General features: G+C 32.4%; 1 protein-coding gene across 6 annotated transcripts in view; it reads left to right on the top strand.

Moving 5' to 3' along the window:
- The window catches only part of PDS5B (PDS5 cohesin associated factor B), a 192,437-nt gene that overhangs the window by 82,280 nt on the left and 88,986 nt on the right, over positions 1-21,171 (top strand). For all 6 annotated transcript variants that reach the window (XM_025000064.2, XM_025000062.2, XM_025000061.2 and 3 more), the window contains exons 7-13: positions 1,155-1,235; positions 5,545-5,685; positions 7,788-7,903; positions 10,671-10,765; positions 13,938-14,083; positions 16,252-16,403; positions 17,622-17,735. In XM_025000064.2, the coding sequence (XP_024855832.1) occupies positions 1,155-1,235; positions 5,545-5,685; positions 7,788-7,903; positions 10,671-10,765; positions 13,938-14,083; positions 16,252-16,403; positions 17,622-17,735 (845 nt within the window). The remainder of the gene's footprint in view (positions 1-1,154; positions 1,236-5,544; positions 5,686-7,787; positions 7,904-10,670; positions 10,766-13,937; positions 14,084-16,251; positions 16,404-17,621; positions 17,736-21,171) is intronic.

The raw sequence follows: 21,171 nt of genomic DNA, 5'->3' as shown, positions 1-21,171 counted from the left end.
GTGTTTAGTTGGACAAATTGGTTTTTGAAAAAGAGTAAGAAAACGGGGACTTACCTTAACCTGATGTTAAGACATTGCTTCCATATGTCTCTTTGACTGTAAAATCAGGCAGTAATAGTAATAGACCAAGGGACATATGGAAGTAATGGATACTTTACAAATAGATACATAGTTGTATAGAAACTTGAGTATGGATATTACAGGGAAGTCTCTGGAGGGAATAATGGACTTTAATGTCCATGTGGAAAATAATACAAGATTCTTATTTCACACCATGCATAAAAATAAAGTACAGGCAGAATACAGATCTAAATATGAAAAGCCAGTGTTTAAAGTTTTATCAAAAAATATAAAACAACAAATTAACATCAGTGTAGAAAGAATTTTAAAAATGTAGAGAGAACACAAGCCAAGTAGTGGAGAGAGCACAAGCCAAATAGGAAAAGATTGATATATCTGGTTATATTAAAATTAAAAGTTCTATGTCCTAAGACACCATAAGCATTGTAAAAATGTAACTCTAAGATATGTTGTGCATATAATTGACAGATATTTAGTGGATAGAATTTATAGAGAAACTTCACACGAATAAGGCAAAACAGCTCATTTGAAAAATGGTAAAGGTAGTATTTATAGAAGATTATTTCTTTTATGTGCAAGGAGCCATGTACAAAACAATTTAATGTCTATGGATAGGAGAATGAGTAAATAAGCTATAGTATGCTATATGGGCTTCCCTGGTGGTTCAGACGGTAAAGAATCCTGCAGTGCAGGAGACCCAGGTTCAATCCCTGGGTCAAGAAGATCCCCTGGAGAAGGAAATGGCAACCCACTCCAGTATTCTTGCCTTGGAAATCCAATGGACAGAGGACCCTGGCGGGCTGCAGTCCATGGTGTTGCAAAAGAGTCAGACATGGCTTAGCAACTAAGCATGCCCATATTATGTATTAAAATACTAAATGGGGATCTTAAGATCTACTAGACTACTTAGTCTTCAGAGAAAAGTGTCTTTGCTGTCTCCCTTTTATTCAAATTGAATTTTAGAGTTTTCTCATTCATTTATTTACTTAAGAGTAGCTTTTTGAATACAGGTAACATTTCTTTTTTCATATTTAGTGGTGTATAATATAGGTATTTTTCCCCTCCACCCTCAGAATTTAAACAAGCAAGCATACGATTTGGCAAAGGCTTTACTGAAGAGGACAGCTCAAGCTATTGAACCATATATTACGAATGTAAGTCTTCCTTGTCCAATTGGTTATCAGAAAGAGTAGCCAAAATTTTAAAGACTGCTTGAAGCAGAATTTTGGCAAGTAGTACATACTTCAGGATTTTTATTGTTTTAATCAAGTGTATTTTCTTTCCCCTTCTTATTTAAAATTGTTATTGGTTAATATTTTCTAGATTACCTCTATCTTTTTGTTCATTTTCTTCTTTCAAATTGTGTAGTAACTAAAACAGTTTTTATTTTGGTTAGCAAACTATACTGTTTTATTGTTGGAAATTGAGTTAAATGTAATTAGATAAATCATATGGAACTTTTCATTATTCAGAGAAGTTGCTTACAGCTTTTTGGAAATTAAATTGATTTGTACAAGAAGAAGATATGAACTAATATCAAGACATAAAAATTGAAGGCAAGTATGAATGACAGCAATGTGGTGAAAGTTGCCTATCTTATTCTCCTTGGGATAGATTCCATATAAATCTACCTTTTCTGAGAATGGGAAAGAATTGCAGTGAAAAAGCCCTTTCATTATCATCTCAGGTCTACTTACTGAAGATTGACCTTCTTCTCTGTTTTCAGGAGAAATGTATTCTGTCTGTTAGGTTCACTGATAGAAGCTTGTTGAGGTTTTATTTTACCCCCGCAGTTCTGGTGAGCTGCACAACTCTAGATGGCACCATTCACATTGTATTCCATGTGAATTGGTTCCATCCAATGGAGCAGATCCAGAACACAGTCTTGATGTTGGCCTCTGGAATTGTGTAGCAGGTCTGTCTCCACCCTGCCTTCCACTTTTATCCACATCTGAAAATGTAAAGTATGTAAATATGTCTTCTTGGAAAAATTTAAGAAGGAAAGTCTTTTGTAATTATGTATTTAATTTTCTAGAAGTTTATTGAAGGAGATTTTTTTCTTGAAGCATACAAAATTTAATTTGGTATATAAAAATGTATCATGGAAATGGAACAATACCTTGGTAAATTCCAGTCTTCGTTGCTGGCTTACTGCTTAAATAGTTGTAAGCACGTGATGATTTGGAAAAATGTATTTGATTTATAAAGAAACTGTTTTGAAGAGTGAACTTTGAGAAACTGGAGACTTGAATTATGTAATCTGTCTGAATAGCTCCAGTAAGATTTCCAGGGAATTCTTAAATACTGATTTCTGCAAGTTTTGTGAGTGTTGTGTATTGGCTGGAATAAATTGCTTAGATTGAGTGGATTGAGTTCTTTTTGTATGACACAATGGCACTTGAAATCTGTAGAGCCACATTTAAGCATTATTAAGTACTCTTATTAAGTACCCCTTCCCTTTTCCTTTGCTTCAAGTGCCTGTGAATGATTGTCTCCATGGATTTTAGATACACTAGGTGAGCTCCTCCTGGTGGTCACTTATTTAAGCTGATACTGCCAAGCCAGTTTTTTTAGGGAAACACTTTTTCTGATGCCGTTTTCTGGTACAAAAATAAGAAAATAACACTGTATACTATGTTGGTATGTTTTCTAGGATTGGGAAAATAAACATTTGATTGGGTAATAAAAAAAATATTTGGAATAGAATGAGGTGATTAGGTTCATTATACTGTTCTCTCAACATCTGTGTATGTCTGAAAATATTTATGATAAAAGCTAAAAGAAAGATAAAAACACTTCTAATAATCCCAGATATATCAAGGTAAAAACATTTCCCTGTCACTTACACCTTATGTTTCCTGCTCTTAGTTCTTGCTACAGATAATAGACAGCCCACTCTACACTTTGTCTTTATCAGAAGCTGGGGATGGGGGCAGGAGGTACAGGATGAGTAGAATGGTCTGAGCACACCTTCAGTTCCATATTTATTCCAAGTACTCTGTCACTATTTTCTTCTCTCTCCCTGTTTTCCTTTTTTTCTTGTTCCCCTGCTTTATTCGATAGTTGGCTAATATGTCATTAAGAATTGCTTTTTTTCCCTTCTCCTGTTCTCCCTTCTAAATCTACTTAAGGTTTCTACTGCAGACCTATACAATTACATGTAAAATACTTTCTGGTGAGCTTAATTGTCTTGTGGGGTTTTAGTACAGTGTAAAAATCATTCTCAGTCTTTTTGGACTTGTACATGTAAAGCCACTGTTCATTTATCTTCCTAGTAGAGAACTAACAAGCAAAAATAGAGGTAGGCTATCAAGGTAATATAACCCCACTTCTGTCTCTTTTTCACTTGTGTCTTTTTTCACTCTCATGCATATAGACACATTGAAGGTTTTTTTTTTTATAGATAGTGATGTTTTTATATATAGAACTTAAGAAGTCATGTTGGTGTTACGAGTTATTTTTTAAAATAGAATTTGTAATTTGACAACTCACAAAACTATAAAGTACATGTACGTAATTAAAAAGGTACAACAGTATCAAAAACAGAAAGTACATAGTGACAGTTCAAAAAATTCCCTATATGGATCACTTCTTGGTAATATTACTTTTTACCAGATCTTTTTAATGGCAGGTTTTAGGGGATGGCACAAAATTATTTTGTTGCATTGAAAAAATATGTTGTTTGTCTTGATATAGTTAAAATTTGGTTAAATTGCTTAATCTCACTTAGTGTCAGTTATTTTGTAACTAAAGTTGATCATCTAAATTTAAGGTAGAATTTCTTACCAGTGTTTAACTTATTCCCCTTACTTCTTTCATCAGGAGGCAGTTGTTATTTAACGTTATGTGAAAATTAGTTACCATTTGTAATGGAAAGACTCATGTTTTTTAGAGGGAGATACTTCAGTCAAATATGTATTTGCTTCTGCTGAAGTATACACCTCAGGAAGTTGTTTTACTTATAGTTGTATCATAGTACCTGTTACACATCATTCATTCATTTAAACTGAATTTAAACTGTCAGGCATTGTACTAGGCTCTTGTTATACAGCGAAGACTGATTTGGAGATGCGTGGAGATTGTAAGTGTCAAATAAATGTTTTTGATGAAATTTGCAAGAAGTTAAACGAGGCAATGTTTTTTTTCCCCCACTTCCATTTTCAAATGAGCTTTCCCAGACTGATGGAAGTTTTTCCCAGACTGATGATTTGAGCACCAAGGTGGCCAGATTGAAAAGAATTATCTTTTGTTAAGGAAAGCTGTATTTATTTTTAAACAGGAGAAAGTTTTTGAATGGAAAAAAAAAAGCCATTTTATCTTCAATTTGAATGAGAATTTAATCTTTGATGTCTTGAAATTCTTTTCACACAAAATTGATGAACATCACAGACAAACAACTTATTTTTAAAACCAATAAATAATAGTAGAATAGAATTTTTTATTTTCTTCCCTCATGGTTAGGTAGTTTGTACAGGTTCATAAGTCCAAAGAACTTCATTTAAAAACAACCCAAGAACTACAGGCCAGCAGAGAAGATGTTGAAATGGAAGTCTTTGACTGTACTTTCCAGATAGAAAACCTAATTAAGCCAAGTTGTATGTTAATTGTCACAGAAAGAAGAGATCAGAGCAGTTTGTATGATGTAGAGAATACTCAATGCCTTTTTCAAGGAGATAATATGTAGGATATTCTGTGGGTTAATTTTTTTACATCTTTGGAAGACTTTAAATAGATAGGAACTTGATCATTACGCCATGGGGTTTTTTTTTTACCATTTTCAGTAGTAATGTGATAAATGTTTTGAGTGTAGAAGGTAGTGCTGGCTGCTTATAGAAGAAATATGTTCACATTTGGATTTTCTTTTGTTTGTGTGTGCTTTTAATTGGAATTTAATTAGTGCTATAAACCTTTGTGTGGGTGTATATGTATATACACATTGTTTATCAGAATATAAAAGAAGATAAAAAGTATTAGATGTTGTTTTACATTGTAAATATAAAATTACACATTTTAAAAGTGGCATTGGCTCCTACTATGAAGGTGTAAGGCTTTGTCTTCCATGCTGTTCTCTCCCATACTGCTGTGATGAACAAAATGTGATCCTTGCCCTTAAGAAATTTATCTAGTAGAGAAACTAAGACGTGTATGCAAATAACTGTGATACACAGTAAAATATGGTAAGTACCATAATGGGGAATAAAATGTGTTTGGTAAGTAGGATGTTTATTGATATGCTAATTGATAAATCAATAGAAATTTCTTGTCTTTTACTATGTATGAGATGAATTCTGTGTTTTATCTTTTTTGGTGACCTGTAGTGGTTTCCCACCTTCTGTTAGAAAACATTTTGATATGCCTGTTTTGACTTTGTATAGAATATTAATGAATTTAATGAAATAATAAAATTTCAGGAAATTCACTTTATCCATGGTACTTCTATTAATAAATTTTTTTTCTCAAAAGTTTTTTAATCAGGTTCTGATGCTTGGGAAAACATCTATCAGCGATTTGTCAGAGCATGTCTTTGACTTAATTTTGGAGCTCTATAATATTGATAGTCATTTGCTGCTCTCAGTTTTACCCCAGCTTGAATTTAAATTGAAGGTAACTATTGTAAAAACATGGTTTTATCAACTAGATTATCAAAAACCATTATTTGTGGCTTTTTAATCCTTCAGTGGTTTTAACTGAAGGTTCTAAGTGTGATGGTGTATTACTGTTACTTATTTACATGTTTGTGCCTTGCCTGTTTGTGTATTGCTAGTGGCTGTCATGGTGCCTAGCAGATTGAATCTGCTTATAATTAATGATTAGCAGGATGAAAGTTTTCCAGTTGATGTTTTCTGGGTTGTGACTAATTTTTTCGTTTCTAAGGCATAGTTTATAGTGGTTCCCCAGACCCTTTGATTGTGCCATAAAAATGGTTTAGAGTCTGTTATCCACATAGGGTGAAATATTTTTCTTTATGAGTGTTATCTTTGCTTGCCTAGCCTGTATCGAAAGAGCCTTTGCTTTTCAGATGACTTTCTAGAATCTATTGCCTTGGCATTAAATTATGCCATCAAATTGAGTTTCATTTGCAGGTTTTGGGCATATTTTTCTCTCTCAGATTGTTACATAAAGATTAAATAAATCTGGTTATAATTAATACTTTTTGATGAACCGCACTGTACCACCCAGAAAAGTTGTTAAATGATTTATGTGTTGTTTCTTGTTTCTAAAATTTTGAATTTGTCTCTTTGAAAGCTACAGAATAATCTGTGTTGATAGTGTAATTACCCCCAAAATGCAGCAAATAATTATTTTATTCTGGGTATCTTTTTGATGTATTTGCCAACTGAGCCATTTGATTCACTAGCCTTCCTATGCCTCCTCTTTTCATATCACTAACACTTTTGATGAGGCTGAAGGCAGTCATACCTTTAATTATTTGTTGGCTTGATTTCATCTAATAAAAATATTAAATACTATAAGAAATATAAGAATAAGAAATTAGCATTGCTGCTTCCAGTAGATTTAACATCCATTATGGGAGGGAGAGGAAAAATCCATATCTAATAAGAGGCCGGATATTATAAGTATCATAAAAGATACAAACAGCATACAGTTAAAGCAAAGGGAACAGCATGCAGAAACACAGAGAGGTAGGAAGGTGCTGATTGAATTTGCAGAACACGAATTACAGTTTCGTGGTTGCATAAAGTCAGTTTAAATCATCCTTGTCTGCCCATTAGAATCTTTACCTGTGGAGCCTTAAGAAACAGACAGATGTGCAGGCATTAACCTAAATCAGAATTTCAGGCAGTGGAGTTCAGAGATGAGTTTTTGGTTAGCTGTTTTTATTTTTAAAAGCTTACAGGTCATTCTAATGTTCAGTCAGGTTTGAAATGTACTTTTTTGGAGGAATAGCGAAAGAAATAATAAAGAGGAGTCAGGTCATATCATAGTCTTTAAATGCTTGGCTTTGGCATTGGTTTAAAATTTTAAAAGAAATCTATACAGTGCCATCTAAGTAACTTGATTATTAATGCTTTGTAACAGTCTCACATTTTGTGTTTAAGTCTAGTATTGTGGCTGGCTCATTCATTTAAATGTTGTCATGTATTAGAGGCACCAAAATCAATAATGAAGTTTGATTTCTTATCTGCAGAGTACTGTGTTGTATGTATAACAGAGACTTTAGTTTTCTTATCTGTGAGGCTTCATCACATTGTTAAACACCATTAGGAATCTGCTGTATGTAGATGAACTGACTCTCCTTTTGGGAGATTTAGTGCTTATTTATTTCTACAAAGGGCTTAAACAGTCATACATAATTCTCTCTTTACTGTAGGCTTGGCCTCTGTCAGTGTCTATTCTTAAAAACCACAGATAGTTTTTCAAGGGTCCCAAGTTGGTTTGATGTGAATTAGTTTTTGATTTTGAATGGAAACAAGCCTCAATTGTAGGCCAAGCCATTAAGTGTTAATCAAACTTGGGGGTGAATTTTCATGTAGAGGAGTACTCCTTTAATGTAATTTGAGATGATTAGAGCATTGAAGATAACATTTAATTCTGTGAAAAATATATTGAACATTTTTTTGTGTATAATTTTTCAACTGAAATTCATAGAAAGTTTTCAAGGTTTTTTAAGGGAAATAATGGGAAAAATTATTCTGAGTATATCTACCTCATGGTTGTAAAGCTGTGGTTGTGTTTTGTTTTAGAGCAATGATAATGAGGAACGTCTTCAAGTTGTTAAACTACTGGCAAAAATGTTTGGGGCAAAGGATTCAGAATTGGCTTCTCAAAACAAACCACTTTGGCAGTGTTACTTGGGCAGGTATATGATTTTGGTGTCCTATTTTAAAGTAATATGTGTTTATGTCTACTTATTAATTTAAAACAACATCCACATTTAGGATTTTTTTGTAAATGAAGGATTTTGTATTTTGAAATTTTTGATGCTGATAGTGATTGGCCATGTTTACAAATTCCCCTTCTTTGTCTTCAGAAAAATTTTTTTTTTTAGTAATTTTTAAAAGATGATATATTTAAATTAAAAAAAAGATGATATATTTAAATAGCCATCTTACAAAGTATTATAATCATGAAATGGAAGTGTATTATTACATAGCGGTGATTCATTCCAACTGCAAATACATCATTGTGAGATATAGCCCCTCCACAAAAAAAAATTATATTTAGTTAGATTATTTGGAGATTTGTAAGGATAAGAGTATCCATAGAATGGGTAAATAAATGATTGTGTATGTTTCCCCTACTAACCTCCTTTCTACATTTCTTATGATAATGAAGAATTGATAATCTGGGCTTTCTTGTATGCTTTTAATGATCTACAAACCTTCTGAAATTGGTTGCAAAATTTGAATGTGTTTGTGTATTTTTTTGTGTGAGGAATTTATTACTTTTCTAAAGATGTCCCTGATCTTGAATATATTAAAACCACTTCTCAGTGTCCTGGCTGAAACCTACTTTGACCTTGAGGATAGAGGAGGATTCCACCCCCCACCCCCTCTTTTTTTATTATGCTTATAACAAATAATGCAGTTAAGTCATAAATAAACAAGTAAATAAGATTGAATCTTATTCTATTTTCTTTGTATTGAAATATTTGCATTGTTACGGCCATTTTTCTTTCTATTTCACTACCAGAGCCATCAGTGATTATAATACATTTAATCTCTTCTGGACTTGTTTTTTCTAATTTGTTAAATGAAGAGATAAGCCTTTATACATTTAAGCGCTAAATTTTTTTTTGATTTCTTATTTCTTATGTAGCTCAATAATAATATTTAACAAGGCGTGTTAAACTGATAAATCTTAGACCATTGTCATTTTGAGTTTGATTTCTGGATTTTTTCACCTTAATAAGCAAGAGGGCACAATATTTTATGTTTAAATTATGCAACTACTAATAAAGTCAAAATGTATTTTATTTGATGTGTTAAAAACAAAAAATATAATTTTACGTAAAGACATTTAATATATCTTTAAATCAGGACTTGGATTCACCAGACCATTGTAGAATTTTAATTTGTTACCTTTTTATTATATTGTAGTTTTTCCTTGTATTATTAATGGCATAAACAATCATATATTACCCATTTTAAGGAGCTAGAGTATTTATTTAAAGATGTCTTTTAATGGTTAAATGGTACATGTTTAGTTGAGAAGGTAGAGTACATAGATTGAGTATTTAGATTCAAATTACTCAGGAAACCATATGAGAATAAAGACTAGATTTTATGTAACTTTTTTTGAGTATACTTCATGAAGCATTTTGTTTCCCATAATATTAAGCTTTTATGAGTAATTTGTTACTCATTCAGTAGACTGCTATTTATCTTTTTGTTGCTAAATTTTATCTCTTACGGTATTAGGTGGTATAAGATTGGGAAACTTTTTGATCTCTGAGAATTAAGACATCCAAAAATGTTGAATGGAAAATCTTGTTCTTCTTACTCAATGTATTTTTTTTTAATCTCTGTTTTGTACTTCATAATGAATTTAGGTATATTATAGGCTTTGAACATTGGTGGTTTAGAGATAACTAGACTATATGTTTCCTGATGGAGGAACATGATACTGTATCCAGTAGTTTTGCTTTAAAAAAAATGAACCTGAATATGATCAAATCTGTAGACCTGATTACTAATTTGCAGGATTTAGGAGAGAGGGGAACCTGGTAGTTGACATCAGAATGATAAGATTAGTACAGTCTAAACTGTGAAAAGCCACTACATACATAAACACAAAACAGTTGGTTCACCAGGTTATAAGGGAAAAGAAAAAGAGAGGGGAAATATAAAAGTTAAAGATAGTTAACACATCAGCCAAAAAGTTTTAACTTTCCAGAGATGCATACTGAGATACCTACATTTTTATGTAAACATTTGATGTTAATATTTTAAATTTTTAATATTTTTTAATATTTTAATTTTTGAATTAATTTTAATATTTAAAATTTTAATAATTAATTAAATCTTTAATATTTTGAAAACGTGAGAGTCATTAATTTAGTTGATGTTAGTGTAATGTTAGTTAATGTTAGTGTAAATAATTATGATGGTTAACTATAATAGATAGAAGTAATTATTGGCACAATTTTAAAGTCATAAAATAATACAGGGTTTAGTACAGGATCTGTGAAACATTTGTGAATGTTCTCTATTTAAGAAAGAATAATTTGAGGAAGAGTTCTCATTTCAGTATGGGATTTAATAATGTATCCATGAACTATGTATATACTTAACACTTGCATAAGCATATATATTTGAAAGTATAATATTTATAGGAAAAATTTTGTCATTCCAGTTCTTATTTTTGAGCCAAATGTGTATTGTTTAAACATGCTGCCAAAAGTACATAGTTCTCACAGGAGATTGACCTAGTTTAATATAAAGGTTCCATAGCATTTGTACATACATAGTTTACAAATCTTTGTTAAGATATTCTTTTATGCTTTGAATTATGCTGTATAAAGTATTTTTTCTTTTAATTAGAGAAATAAATATAAATCAAGTGCAGATTGAACACATCTGTTTCTCTTATACTAAAGATTACTCTGTGCTTTTGTATTTTTTCAGGTTTAATGATATCCATGTACCAATCCGCCTGGAATGTGTGAAATTTGCTAGCCATTGTCTCATGAACCATCCTGATTTAGCAAAGGACTTAACAGGTAGTTTATACCCATAATGGCAAATATTCCTTGGTGCTCTTTGGAGAAAAAAAAAAGATAGGCTTTATGTATAGGACAAAAACCTTCTGTTTTGTACCTTTTTTGTGATTTTAGTGGGTGAAGTCTTCAAATTCACCATCATGGTAGTTACTCTCTGAAGCTGGAATTTTGCCTCCTAGTACATAGGCTACAATCACACACATAAAAAGTAGTGTTATCAGAGGCAGTGTTGGTTTCTTAATTTAAGAACAATTCTGAAAGTATTTCAGACATTCAGATTTGAATAGGTCTTGACTTTGAATACATTATAAGACTTCAGTGGTCTTTAATATTTTGAAAACTTATGTGAGAGTCATTAATTTATAAACTAACCATGCTTAATGGAGATAACTTTCCTGAAATCTGTAAATTCATAAGGTATTTCACTTTTTATAGTAATGGGAATATTATGTATCTGCTGCTAAGTTGCTTCAGTCGTGTCAGACTCTCTGCAACCCCATAGACGGCAGCCCACCAGGCTCTGCCGTCCCTGGGATTCTCCAGGCAAGAACACTGGAGTGGGTTGCCATTGCCTTCTCCATTGTGTGAAAGTGAAAGTGAAGTCGCTCAGTCACGTCTGACTCCTAGCGACCCCATGGACTGCAGCCTACCAGGCTCCTCCATCCATGGGATTTTCTAGGCAAGAGTACTGGAGTGGCTTGCCATTGCCTTCTCATTATGTATCTAACTGTTGCCAGATATGAAATCATGAAATAGTTCAGAAAATATAGATGAATATAGCAGCCACTGTCTTCCTCAGAAATGTTAGTATTTTGCTGTATTAGTTTAGGAGATTAAAAGAGAAAAAGAAAATACATTGTAGATACAGTTGAAACACTTTTCACAAGGGATTCTTTTTTCCTACTTTAAGTAACTTCTCTATTAAATTTGGTCTACAACCTGTTCATGTTTTTCTATGTTGCATGTGTACATATCTATAAATTATATGTAGTATTCTTAAAGTGATTTAAAAATTTTATTGAAAATATATATTGAATTTGACATAGTTGAACTTATTCCTATGATCTTATTTTGTGTTTTCTATTTTACACACCTATTCTTTGCTTCTCTTATTTCTATTTTTCCTCTCATCTGCTCAGTGTATTTTCCTTCTCTTTTTTCTGTTTTTATCCCCATGGGCCTGAAAGTTACATTCTCCTTCATGCTTTCACCGCATAGTTGACTAATTAAGTCTAAAGTTAATCAGAATACTAGCTTCTTTCTGAGCAATCAAGGACCCTTGAATACTTGAACTCTGAGCAGTCTCTTCCCCAACTTTCATATTATTGGTTATTATTATTGGGTTGGCCTTCAGGTTTTTAACTTAAAAATAAAACACACACTTTGCATTTACCAAAAACTTTATTAAACTTTATATTCACTGTGAACTTTATTTAACTTCATATTCACTGTTTCGTTTCCCAACCTTCTACCATTTTTCAGGCAACTTCATAATTTCATCTTTTCAAAACTTTATCTTTTTGAGCAAACAACTGTTTCAGGTGCCTTTTACAGTCATCCACAGAATTGAAAATTTTTTTTTGTAAAGACTGAAATAAATGGAAAACCAAAGGTACAATGTCTGGTGAATAATGCAAGGAATCAGAACTTCCCAGCCAATCTGTAACAGTTTTGGCCTGGTCATCAAGGAAGCATGCAGTCTTGCATTATCCTGATGGAAGACTGTGTTTTCTGTTGACTGATTCCAGATGCTTTTTGTTGAGTGCTGCTTTCAGTTGGTCTAATTGGGACCAGTACTTGTTGGGATTAATTATTTGGTTTTCTGGAAGGAGCTTATAATAAAGGACTCCCTTCCAGTTCCACCATATATACAGCATCACCTTTGGATGAAGACTGGCCTTTGGTGTCTTGTTCTGCAGTTTCTTCTGTTCTGTATTATTGTACTGTATTATTGTATCCACTTTTCATTGCCTATCACACATACTGTCTTTCTCACTGTTTGAAATAATTCCATTTAGTAGAGAATGCTCAAGGTGGAGGAGCTTAGGACCTGGGCATTGGTTTTATGAGCTTTTACATTGTATTTGTTAACTGTTCATTTATTGAGTAGTAAATCCATTTACAATCATAAGCACTGTGTGTTGTTTATAGACATGGCTATATATGTTACTCCAGATCCGAACAACAAAATTATATCTTACTAGTCTTCTAATTAAAAAGCTGAATAATAATTTATGTTCACTTGTGGTGAAAGTGAAAATGAAGGTGCTCAGTCTTGTCCGATTCTTTGCAACCCCATGGACTATAGCCTGCCAGGCTCCTCCATCCATGGGATTTCCCAGGGAAGAATACTGGAATGGATTGCCATTTCCTTCTCCAGGGGATCTTCCCGACCCAGGCATCAAACCTGGGTGTCCTGCATTGCAGGCAGACTCTTTACCATCTGAGCCACCAGGGAATATATTCATTTATGGTACCTCTTCCTTAAGCCTAATAATATATCATTACTGAAGATTGTTCATTTTTTTTTTTTCAGTTTTCTCAGTGCCAGATCTGAACTCCCATGTTTTTTGCTTTAATATTCTCCTCCAGTCTCTCATAATTGCTTAATGTTTCATTTCTTCTGTCATCCCTTTGGTCTTTCTTTTAGTTGAGTTAAGTGGAATTGTCTTATGCTCTTGCCTGTAATCCTGTTTTTTTGCTGCCATTAAATTAACTTAATCTTTCAATAACCTCACTAAGGGTTTGCTTAGTTAAGGGAGATAGAAACTTATATTCTCTAGTCTTTTCCCAACAGAACCACTTGACTTGAATATTTTAACCATTAAAAAAAAAGTGAAATATTGATATACTTCTTGATTCATTTATGTGGCTTGTTGAATTAATGAGCCTAGGAACTCCTAAGTCATCCACCCTGCCCCATAGATGGGGAGGGGATTTACTACTCAGTTGCATGTAAACTACTGTATTTTGACTGAAGGACTAACCTTCCTTCCTTCTTCCTTCTCTTTCTTCCTTTCTGTCTCTCCTGCTACTAATATTTTTTGAAACATTAAACTTTCTACTTAGGTTTTGTTGTGGTTGTGGTTTACTTTCAAAGGTCTTATGCAATCTTTTAAGACATTTTAATTATCAAAGTTCCATTTTAATAAAATAAAATTTTATCTTTCAGAGTATCTTAAAGTGAGGTCACATGACCCTGAAGAAGCTATTAGGCATGATGTTATTGTGTCTATAGTTACAGCTGCTAAAAAAGATATTCTTCTGGTCAATGATCACTTACTTAATTTTGTGAGAGAGAGAACATTAGACAAACGGGTAAGTAGGAATAATAATTACTAGTAGGTTTGTATTTTGAATACTCGAAGTTTTAATAGAGTTTCACTTGCAAATATTGAGATTTAAATGAAATTAGCTCTTTTTTGGGGGGCAGCATTTTAATATCTAAAATAATGTTTATAAGAAGGTTTTACATTTTGTTACATTAAATTTTGTTCATATTATTTGTTCATCCTCAAATGGGACAGGTCTAAGTGGTAGATTAGTCAGATATTTAACCTGTACACTAATCTTAATAAGTGACTTTGTAAAGAACTCTGACACAACTTCTCTTTTTCCTTTCATACGGGTATCAATTCATAGTCCTCTAGCTGATTGTATTATAATTTCTATGGAATAGAAAATAAAAGATGTTTTCAACATGGCAAAGCTAACCCGAGCAGAGCAGCATGCTTCTCGCCTACTTTCCATGACCCCAGACCTTCTTCCTTGAGCACCAAATAGCTCCACTCATTAGTTAGTGGCTTTCGAACAGGGGACTGACTGTGTCTTGATGTGTTTGTATTCCTTGTTGCCTCGAATGTATTCGGTGCTTAGTATTTCAGTGAATATTCATTCTCCCCTCCTCCCCATTGCCTTTCCTTCATGGCATGGATTTTATAGACTTAGACTTAAGAGTAATTTTGGTGAAAGATGAAAATCTTTGATGTATTTAGGGGTTAATTGGCAAAGAAAGCAGGAGGCTTGTTGGTAGCTATGAATAACTTTAACCAGGCAAATACTTTACAACATTTTGACAGTTGCTTACAGGGTTGATTGTGCTCTCTTCATCATTTAATTCTCTCTTTGATCATGCTGGTTGTGGGTGGAGAATAGATGGACAGGAGTTGCATGGTTTTCTTGTGAAATCTGTAGGTATTCAGAGCAACTTATAAGTTTAGACTTGTCTTTATTGAATATATCAGTAGGGTACTAAACAATGAAAAGGCCAAAAGTTGTAAAGGAAGAAAAAGAGGTTTGCATCATGCTAGGGTGACAGCCTTCCGAGTAATCTTTTTCATGGTCAGAGTTCGTGTGTTGTTGGGATCATGCTTCACATGTGTTTGATCATCGTGTTGTGTTCATTGTAGGACTGTTGGGGTCATTCTGTATATATTGAATACCAAAATGTTGTTAAATGTATTTACATTATTGGCAGTATTACAATTTGCTCTGTATCTTTAAATTCTCCCTAAAACACCAGTTTCAGGAACTAGAGGTAAAATAGGAAATTGGATATACAGTTTTTACAAATGTATTGAATTTTGAGTAAAGCTTTTGAAGTCTTTTATTTCAGTGTTTTTGCAATGGATGGACGAAATAAGGACTACTCTTTACTGTAATTAAAAGAGAAACCAAAAGAAAAATGTTGCTATGACTGCAAAGGATAAATGAATAGTCTTTGCAGATTCGTGAAGTTCTAAATATTACTAACATCCTACTGATTACAGTGCTGTAAAATTTAAGGTTAATCTCATACCGAGATAATTAATGTTAGATATATAGCAGATACGTACTCATTTAAAAAAATAGTTTGAATATGTTATTCTGACACCTGAATGTCTTTCCCAGGTAAATGAACCACTAATGTGTCTTTACATTCAGCATCTGATAAAGCCACTATTCTATGTACCTTTACAAGTATGTTTAATATAGACCATAATTTGGAAAAATTCTATAAGGAATAGCGCTTAACTGTCTTTGCCTTTTAAAAGTTGGTGTAACATGTTTTCCCTCACTAATTCTAAATGACATTAAGTAGATTGTGATTAAAATTTGTTTTTAGAGGTTGGTAAGGGTCTAAGATATCAAAAGTGAAATTGCTCAGTCGTGTCCGACTCTTTGCGACCCCATGGATTGCAGCTCAAGAGGCTCTTCTGTCCGTGGGATTTTTCCAGGCAAGAATACTGGAGTGGGTTGCCATTTCCTTCTCCAGGAGATATCAAAGCATTAAAATTATTTATATATTAATAGATGTCTATGCTTGATGCAGTAAATATTAAAATAGTAGTTGTATTTTTTCATAGTTATTGCAAATTAACATCTAGTAAGTGAGGTATGATTAAAATATATTGTGTAAAGTAAATAAAAAAGGGGGTAACTAAACTTGAAGGAATTAATATAAGGAGGCATTTTTGAATTATTAAAAAAAATGTTTTTATTTTAAGTGGAGAGTACGCAAAGAAGCCATGATGGGACTTGCCCAGATTTATAAGAAATATGCTTTACAATCAGCAGCTGGGAAAGATGCTGCAAAACAGATTTCATGGATCAAAGACAAATTGCTCCATATATATTATCAAAATAGTATTGATGATAGGTAAGTTAAAAAGACCATAAGTAAAATGTTTGGTGCTTTTTGGTTTTATATAACTTGTTGAGCTGTTGTTTTAGGTGAACTATTTTCTTTTTTTTATAACTTTAAACTCCATCTTTAGTTTTTACTGCAAGTTAAAAATTTTGAGTGACTAGTTGCTTTCCTGCCAAAGCCATAAATGAAGTAGTGATGTACATATAACTTTAGGGATGGATACATCTTTTATGGTCATTTTCATATACTGTATTTTAATGGAGTAATATTTGAAAGTAGAAATGTATGCAATTATAATTTAAATTTTGTTTCATAGGTAATTGTATTATAAGGATTCACATTGTTTTTCAAATAAAAGTCAAATATACACCTTTTATATTTAGGCATTTTAAATAAAAACAGTTCCTACTTAAGGCTAAAAAATAATTTATAAATTTATATATAAAAACACATTATCTGAATATAGTCTTTGTGTTTTTTTATTCCAGTATATAAGATTAGATATTGTATGGAACCTATCCATTCTATAGTTAGTAGACTTGTAAATCCTGCTTGCAGTCTGCATTGACTTGATGAATTTTTAGTGGGGTCCAAATGATCTTACCCATAAGGATCAAAATAAGAAAATTAAGAACCAGTAGAACATCTTAGAATTTTAAGAGGTATAGGAAGTAGAAACTCTTAGGTTGATACTATCTAAGAAATTTCACAGTTACTATTTTTAAAAAATTGACATTTTTAAGCTTTTTGAGCATGTGACAATGCACAGAGATTTGCATTTTGATTTGGTAGCTCCCCTTTCCCCTATTCTTTTTGTTCATCTAGGTCGTTTTTCATGATGATCACTATGGAAACTCAGAAGACAAATATTTCCTTGTTAGTTTTAACTTAGATTAGAATTTGTCACTTGGAAAGTTCTAATGTAGTTTTTTAACCCTTTATTATTTAGCTAATGAAATTGATCCCCTAGTACATAACTTGCCCAGGGTCATGCAGAAGTAGCTATCTTTGCTAGGTATAGGAGCTTTCTTGTATATCCAGCTACCATTTTTTTTGTGGGGTGGGGGAGGCTCTTCTTGTTAAAGAAATCTTTTGATTTGCAAATCTCATCTCCACTCAGAAAGAAGAAGCTCTCTTATATGTATTTTTATATGTTTTAGAAATTTATATACATATGTAATACATATATTTATAGAAATTAATAGAGTACTTTATGTTTTTTCATAGATTGCTTGTTGAACGGATCTTTGCTCAATACATGGTCCCCCACAATTTGGAAACAACAGAACGCATGAAATGCTTGTATTACTTGTATGCCACCCTGGATTTAAATGCAGTGAAGTATGTTTCAAATGTCAAACTCTGTTCTCTCCATCTTTTGCAGTATACTGGATTTTATGGAAATGAAAACAACTGTATTTTTAATGTCGACAGTTTATGTAATGTACATTGTTTAAATGGTCAGACACAATAGAATACTTGGATATTTTTTCAGAAAGTACTGCTACTAACATGGGATTAACAAGGATTTTTGTAACTAATTGAAAAACAGCTGATTGATTGGGTAGCTTTTAGGATTTAGTTTTTTCTGTTATCTCAAGAAATATTGATGTATTTTTTGTTTTTTGCTTATATTCCTTAAGGCATCAGAAGGGTCCATATTGTGAAAGTAGTACTTTCTTATTTTTACCTGATACTGATTTGAATTATAGTGTAAACCAGTAGGATACATATTTTTGTGCTGCATAATCTCAACAGGTGTTATAGTTTTGCATAAATGTAAGCAAAGATATATTTTTATGACCATGTTTCATTCAAAAAGTGCTTTTGACGGCCTTTGTAAAGAATTGGCACTTTGTACATGGAAGAGGAATTGCCAGTTGAATTGTACTGAGGCTTAGGAAATTGAGGCCTGGAGATTGATATGCTCTAGGTTTCAGAAAGTATAGATCCTTAGTATTCTAGTAAATGGGTAACTTAACCCTCAGCTAATGGGGTTTACAGATGAAGAAATTAGAAGTCTAGGGAGCTGTACCTAATTTTCATTCCTGTCACAGCTTAATGGGATTTTTCACTTCACTTCCCCCATGGAAATTGTTACATGTCTGTTTATATCTTTTACAGAAATGTAGAGAAAAAGATTGTAGGAGAGAAAATGTACATTTCTTAATATTGACTGTATTTCAGGCACAGGAATGTATGTTAACTGTGTCTGCTTTCCTGCTGCAATTGGCAGAGTTGGGTAATTTCAGCAGGGACCTTATGACCCACAAAGCTTGTGAAATTTACCATCTGGCCTTTTACAGAAAAAACTTGGCAACTCCTAGCATAAGTGATATTTTTTCTGTTTTCCACGTGATAAACTGAATCCCACAGAGATCAGTTAACTTGCATAAAATTATGCAAGTAGTAAGAGACAAGGCCAGAATTTGAATTCAGTTCTACCTGGTTCCAAAACTCATTCTTTTTCCATGCATATTGTAAAATATGTTTCCACTGTATTTAATTGATTGTAAAACCTTAAGTTTTCATATGCCAACATCTCTGAAATTGGAATGCATCCTTTTCTTCATGGTGCAGTTGATGGCCTCTTAGCATGGATGAGGTATGATATATATATGTATATCCCTTTTGGAACAAACTATTTTAAGTCACAGCCAGTCTAGATGCCTTGAGTCAGTTCAGCTGTCATTCATGAGTAGTAATGAATTACAGACATTTTTAAGCAAAAAGTGAGAGTTCACCACTCATAGATCCTACTTGAAAAAATTACTAAAGAATAAAAAAGGAAACTAAATCCAGAAGGAATAGGATAGTTTTCTTAAACGAGTGTTGGGATCTATATTAAAAAGTAGGTTAGCATCTAGGCTGACATTGAGTCAACCTACAACAATTTGTGAGCTCGTGAGAGTCCCTGGGATACCCTTTTCTTTCCCTGGGAGGGGGCACACTGTCAGATAACAACATGTTAAGATGGCAGGTAGTGTTCTGATGTTCTTTCGTCGTATAAGAGTGAGGACAGATATGACATGTTGATTAATTAGACCAGCTATACCTATTAAAAATTTGAGTCACCCCTAAAAAAATTTGAGTGTATAACTTGCAAACCCATAGGAGCAAACAACTAATGAAACCGTTAATACCAGAAATGGAAAAGACAATTTAAAAATTTGTGAATAGAATACACAAAACATAAATGTTTCAGAACTAAAATAATATACTGAAAATATATTTTGAGATATACTGAAAAATAATTTCATGGAAAAGCTGAAAGTAAATTCCAATCTGTAGATCAATTGATTTCTACAAAAATGGCTGGTTAGTGCATGAATACTTATCTCTTTTAAGTTAAAATAAGTAAGGTAGGTGTGTGTGTGTGTGTGTGTATAACATTTTTGAAATTATTTTTTAAATCAACTTTTTGTAAAGTTTCTTGATACGTTCTATAGACTAAAACATTTGTCAGGTATGTGCACAATATATCTTAGAGCTTATAGTTATGTTTTTAACAATGCTTATGATGTCTTAGCACATATGAAAGTTTTAATTTTATTTATTTTTTATTTATTTATTTTTTTCTGCAGTGGTTTTATTTTTTTTTTTAATTTTATTTTAATTTTTAAACTTTACATAATTGTATTAGTTTTGCCAAATATCAAAATGAATCCATCACAGGTATACATGTGCTCCCCATCCTGAACCCTCCTCCCAAAAGTTTTAATTTTAATATAACCAAATATATCAGTCTTTTTCGGTTTTGCTTGTGCTCTCTCTGCATTTTAAAAATTCTTTTCTATGCTGAGGTTAATTTGTTGTTTTATATTTTTGAATAAAATTTTAAAGATTTGCTTTTCAGATTGAGATCTTTATTCTTCCTGTAATTTATTTTTTGCATGATGTAAAATAAAAATCTTATATTATTTTCTACATGGATATTCAAGTCCATTATTCTCTCTAATGACTTCCCTGTAATACCCACACTCTCAAGTTTCTATACAACTGTGTTATCCATTTGTGAGTTCTCCATTAATTTGATTTGTCTCTTTGTCTGTTACTTCCTATTAATCAACTTTTTCGAATTAACTGACCAACTATATACCTGATGGTTTTTAACAGTTTATTACTTATTCTTTACGTTTTGTCTGTGGTTATTTTCTCCAAAAGTCTTTACATTCACTGTCATGAAGTATTTTATGCACCCAAAGAAATGATGAGTTTTGAAGCATAGTAATAACTGTCTATGAATCTACCACCCACCCTCTTTCATCCTCCTTCCTCTCAGGAAACCACTAACCTTAATTTTGTGTTTCTCATTTCCTTTTAAAGAATGGTTTTATTATATGTATATATGTATCCCTTAGTTATATATTTTTTGGTTTTGATCATTTTTGAACTTTATAAAAATGGAGTGATTGTGGGTATACTCTTCTGCGATTTTTTTTCCACACCATTCTATAATGTTCCTAAACTTCATCCACTCTCTCTACAGAGCTTATGGGTCATTCATTTTCACTGAGGTATTGAATTACTTTGTCATTATTCCACGGTTTTATTCCATCATCTTGACATTGCAGATCTGAGTGCATGGAAAGAATGGACATTTGTGTTGTTTCCATTTTTTAATAATGCAAATAATGCCTCTGGGAACATTTTCCAGTTTAGTAAACATGCAAGAATTTCTCTGAGGTATAGTTGTGAATGGTTCTCAGATTTGACTACATATTGGAATCATTTGGAAAGGTTTAAAAAACACTGACACATGAATCTCACCCTCAGT

Source organism: Bos taurus, chromosome 12 (genome assembly GCF_002263795.3).
Source record: "Bos taurus isolate L1 Dominette 01449 registration number 42190680 breed Hereford chromosome 12, ARS-UCD2.0, whole genome shotgun sequence".
Lineage (NCBI taxonomy): Eukaryota > Metazoa > Chordata > Mammalia > Artiodactyla > Bovidae > Bos > Bos taurus.
The sequence above is the reverse complement of the archived record's forward strand: the minus strand, read 5'-3'. Positions and strand labels throughout refer to the sequence as shown.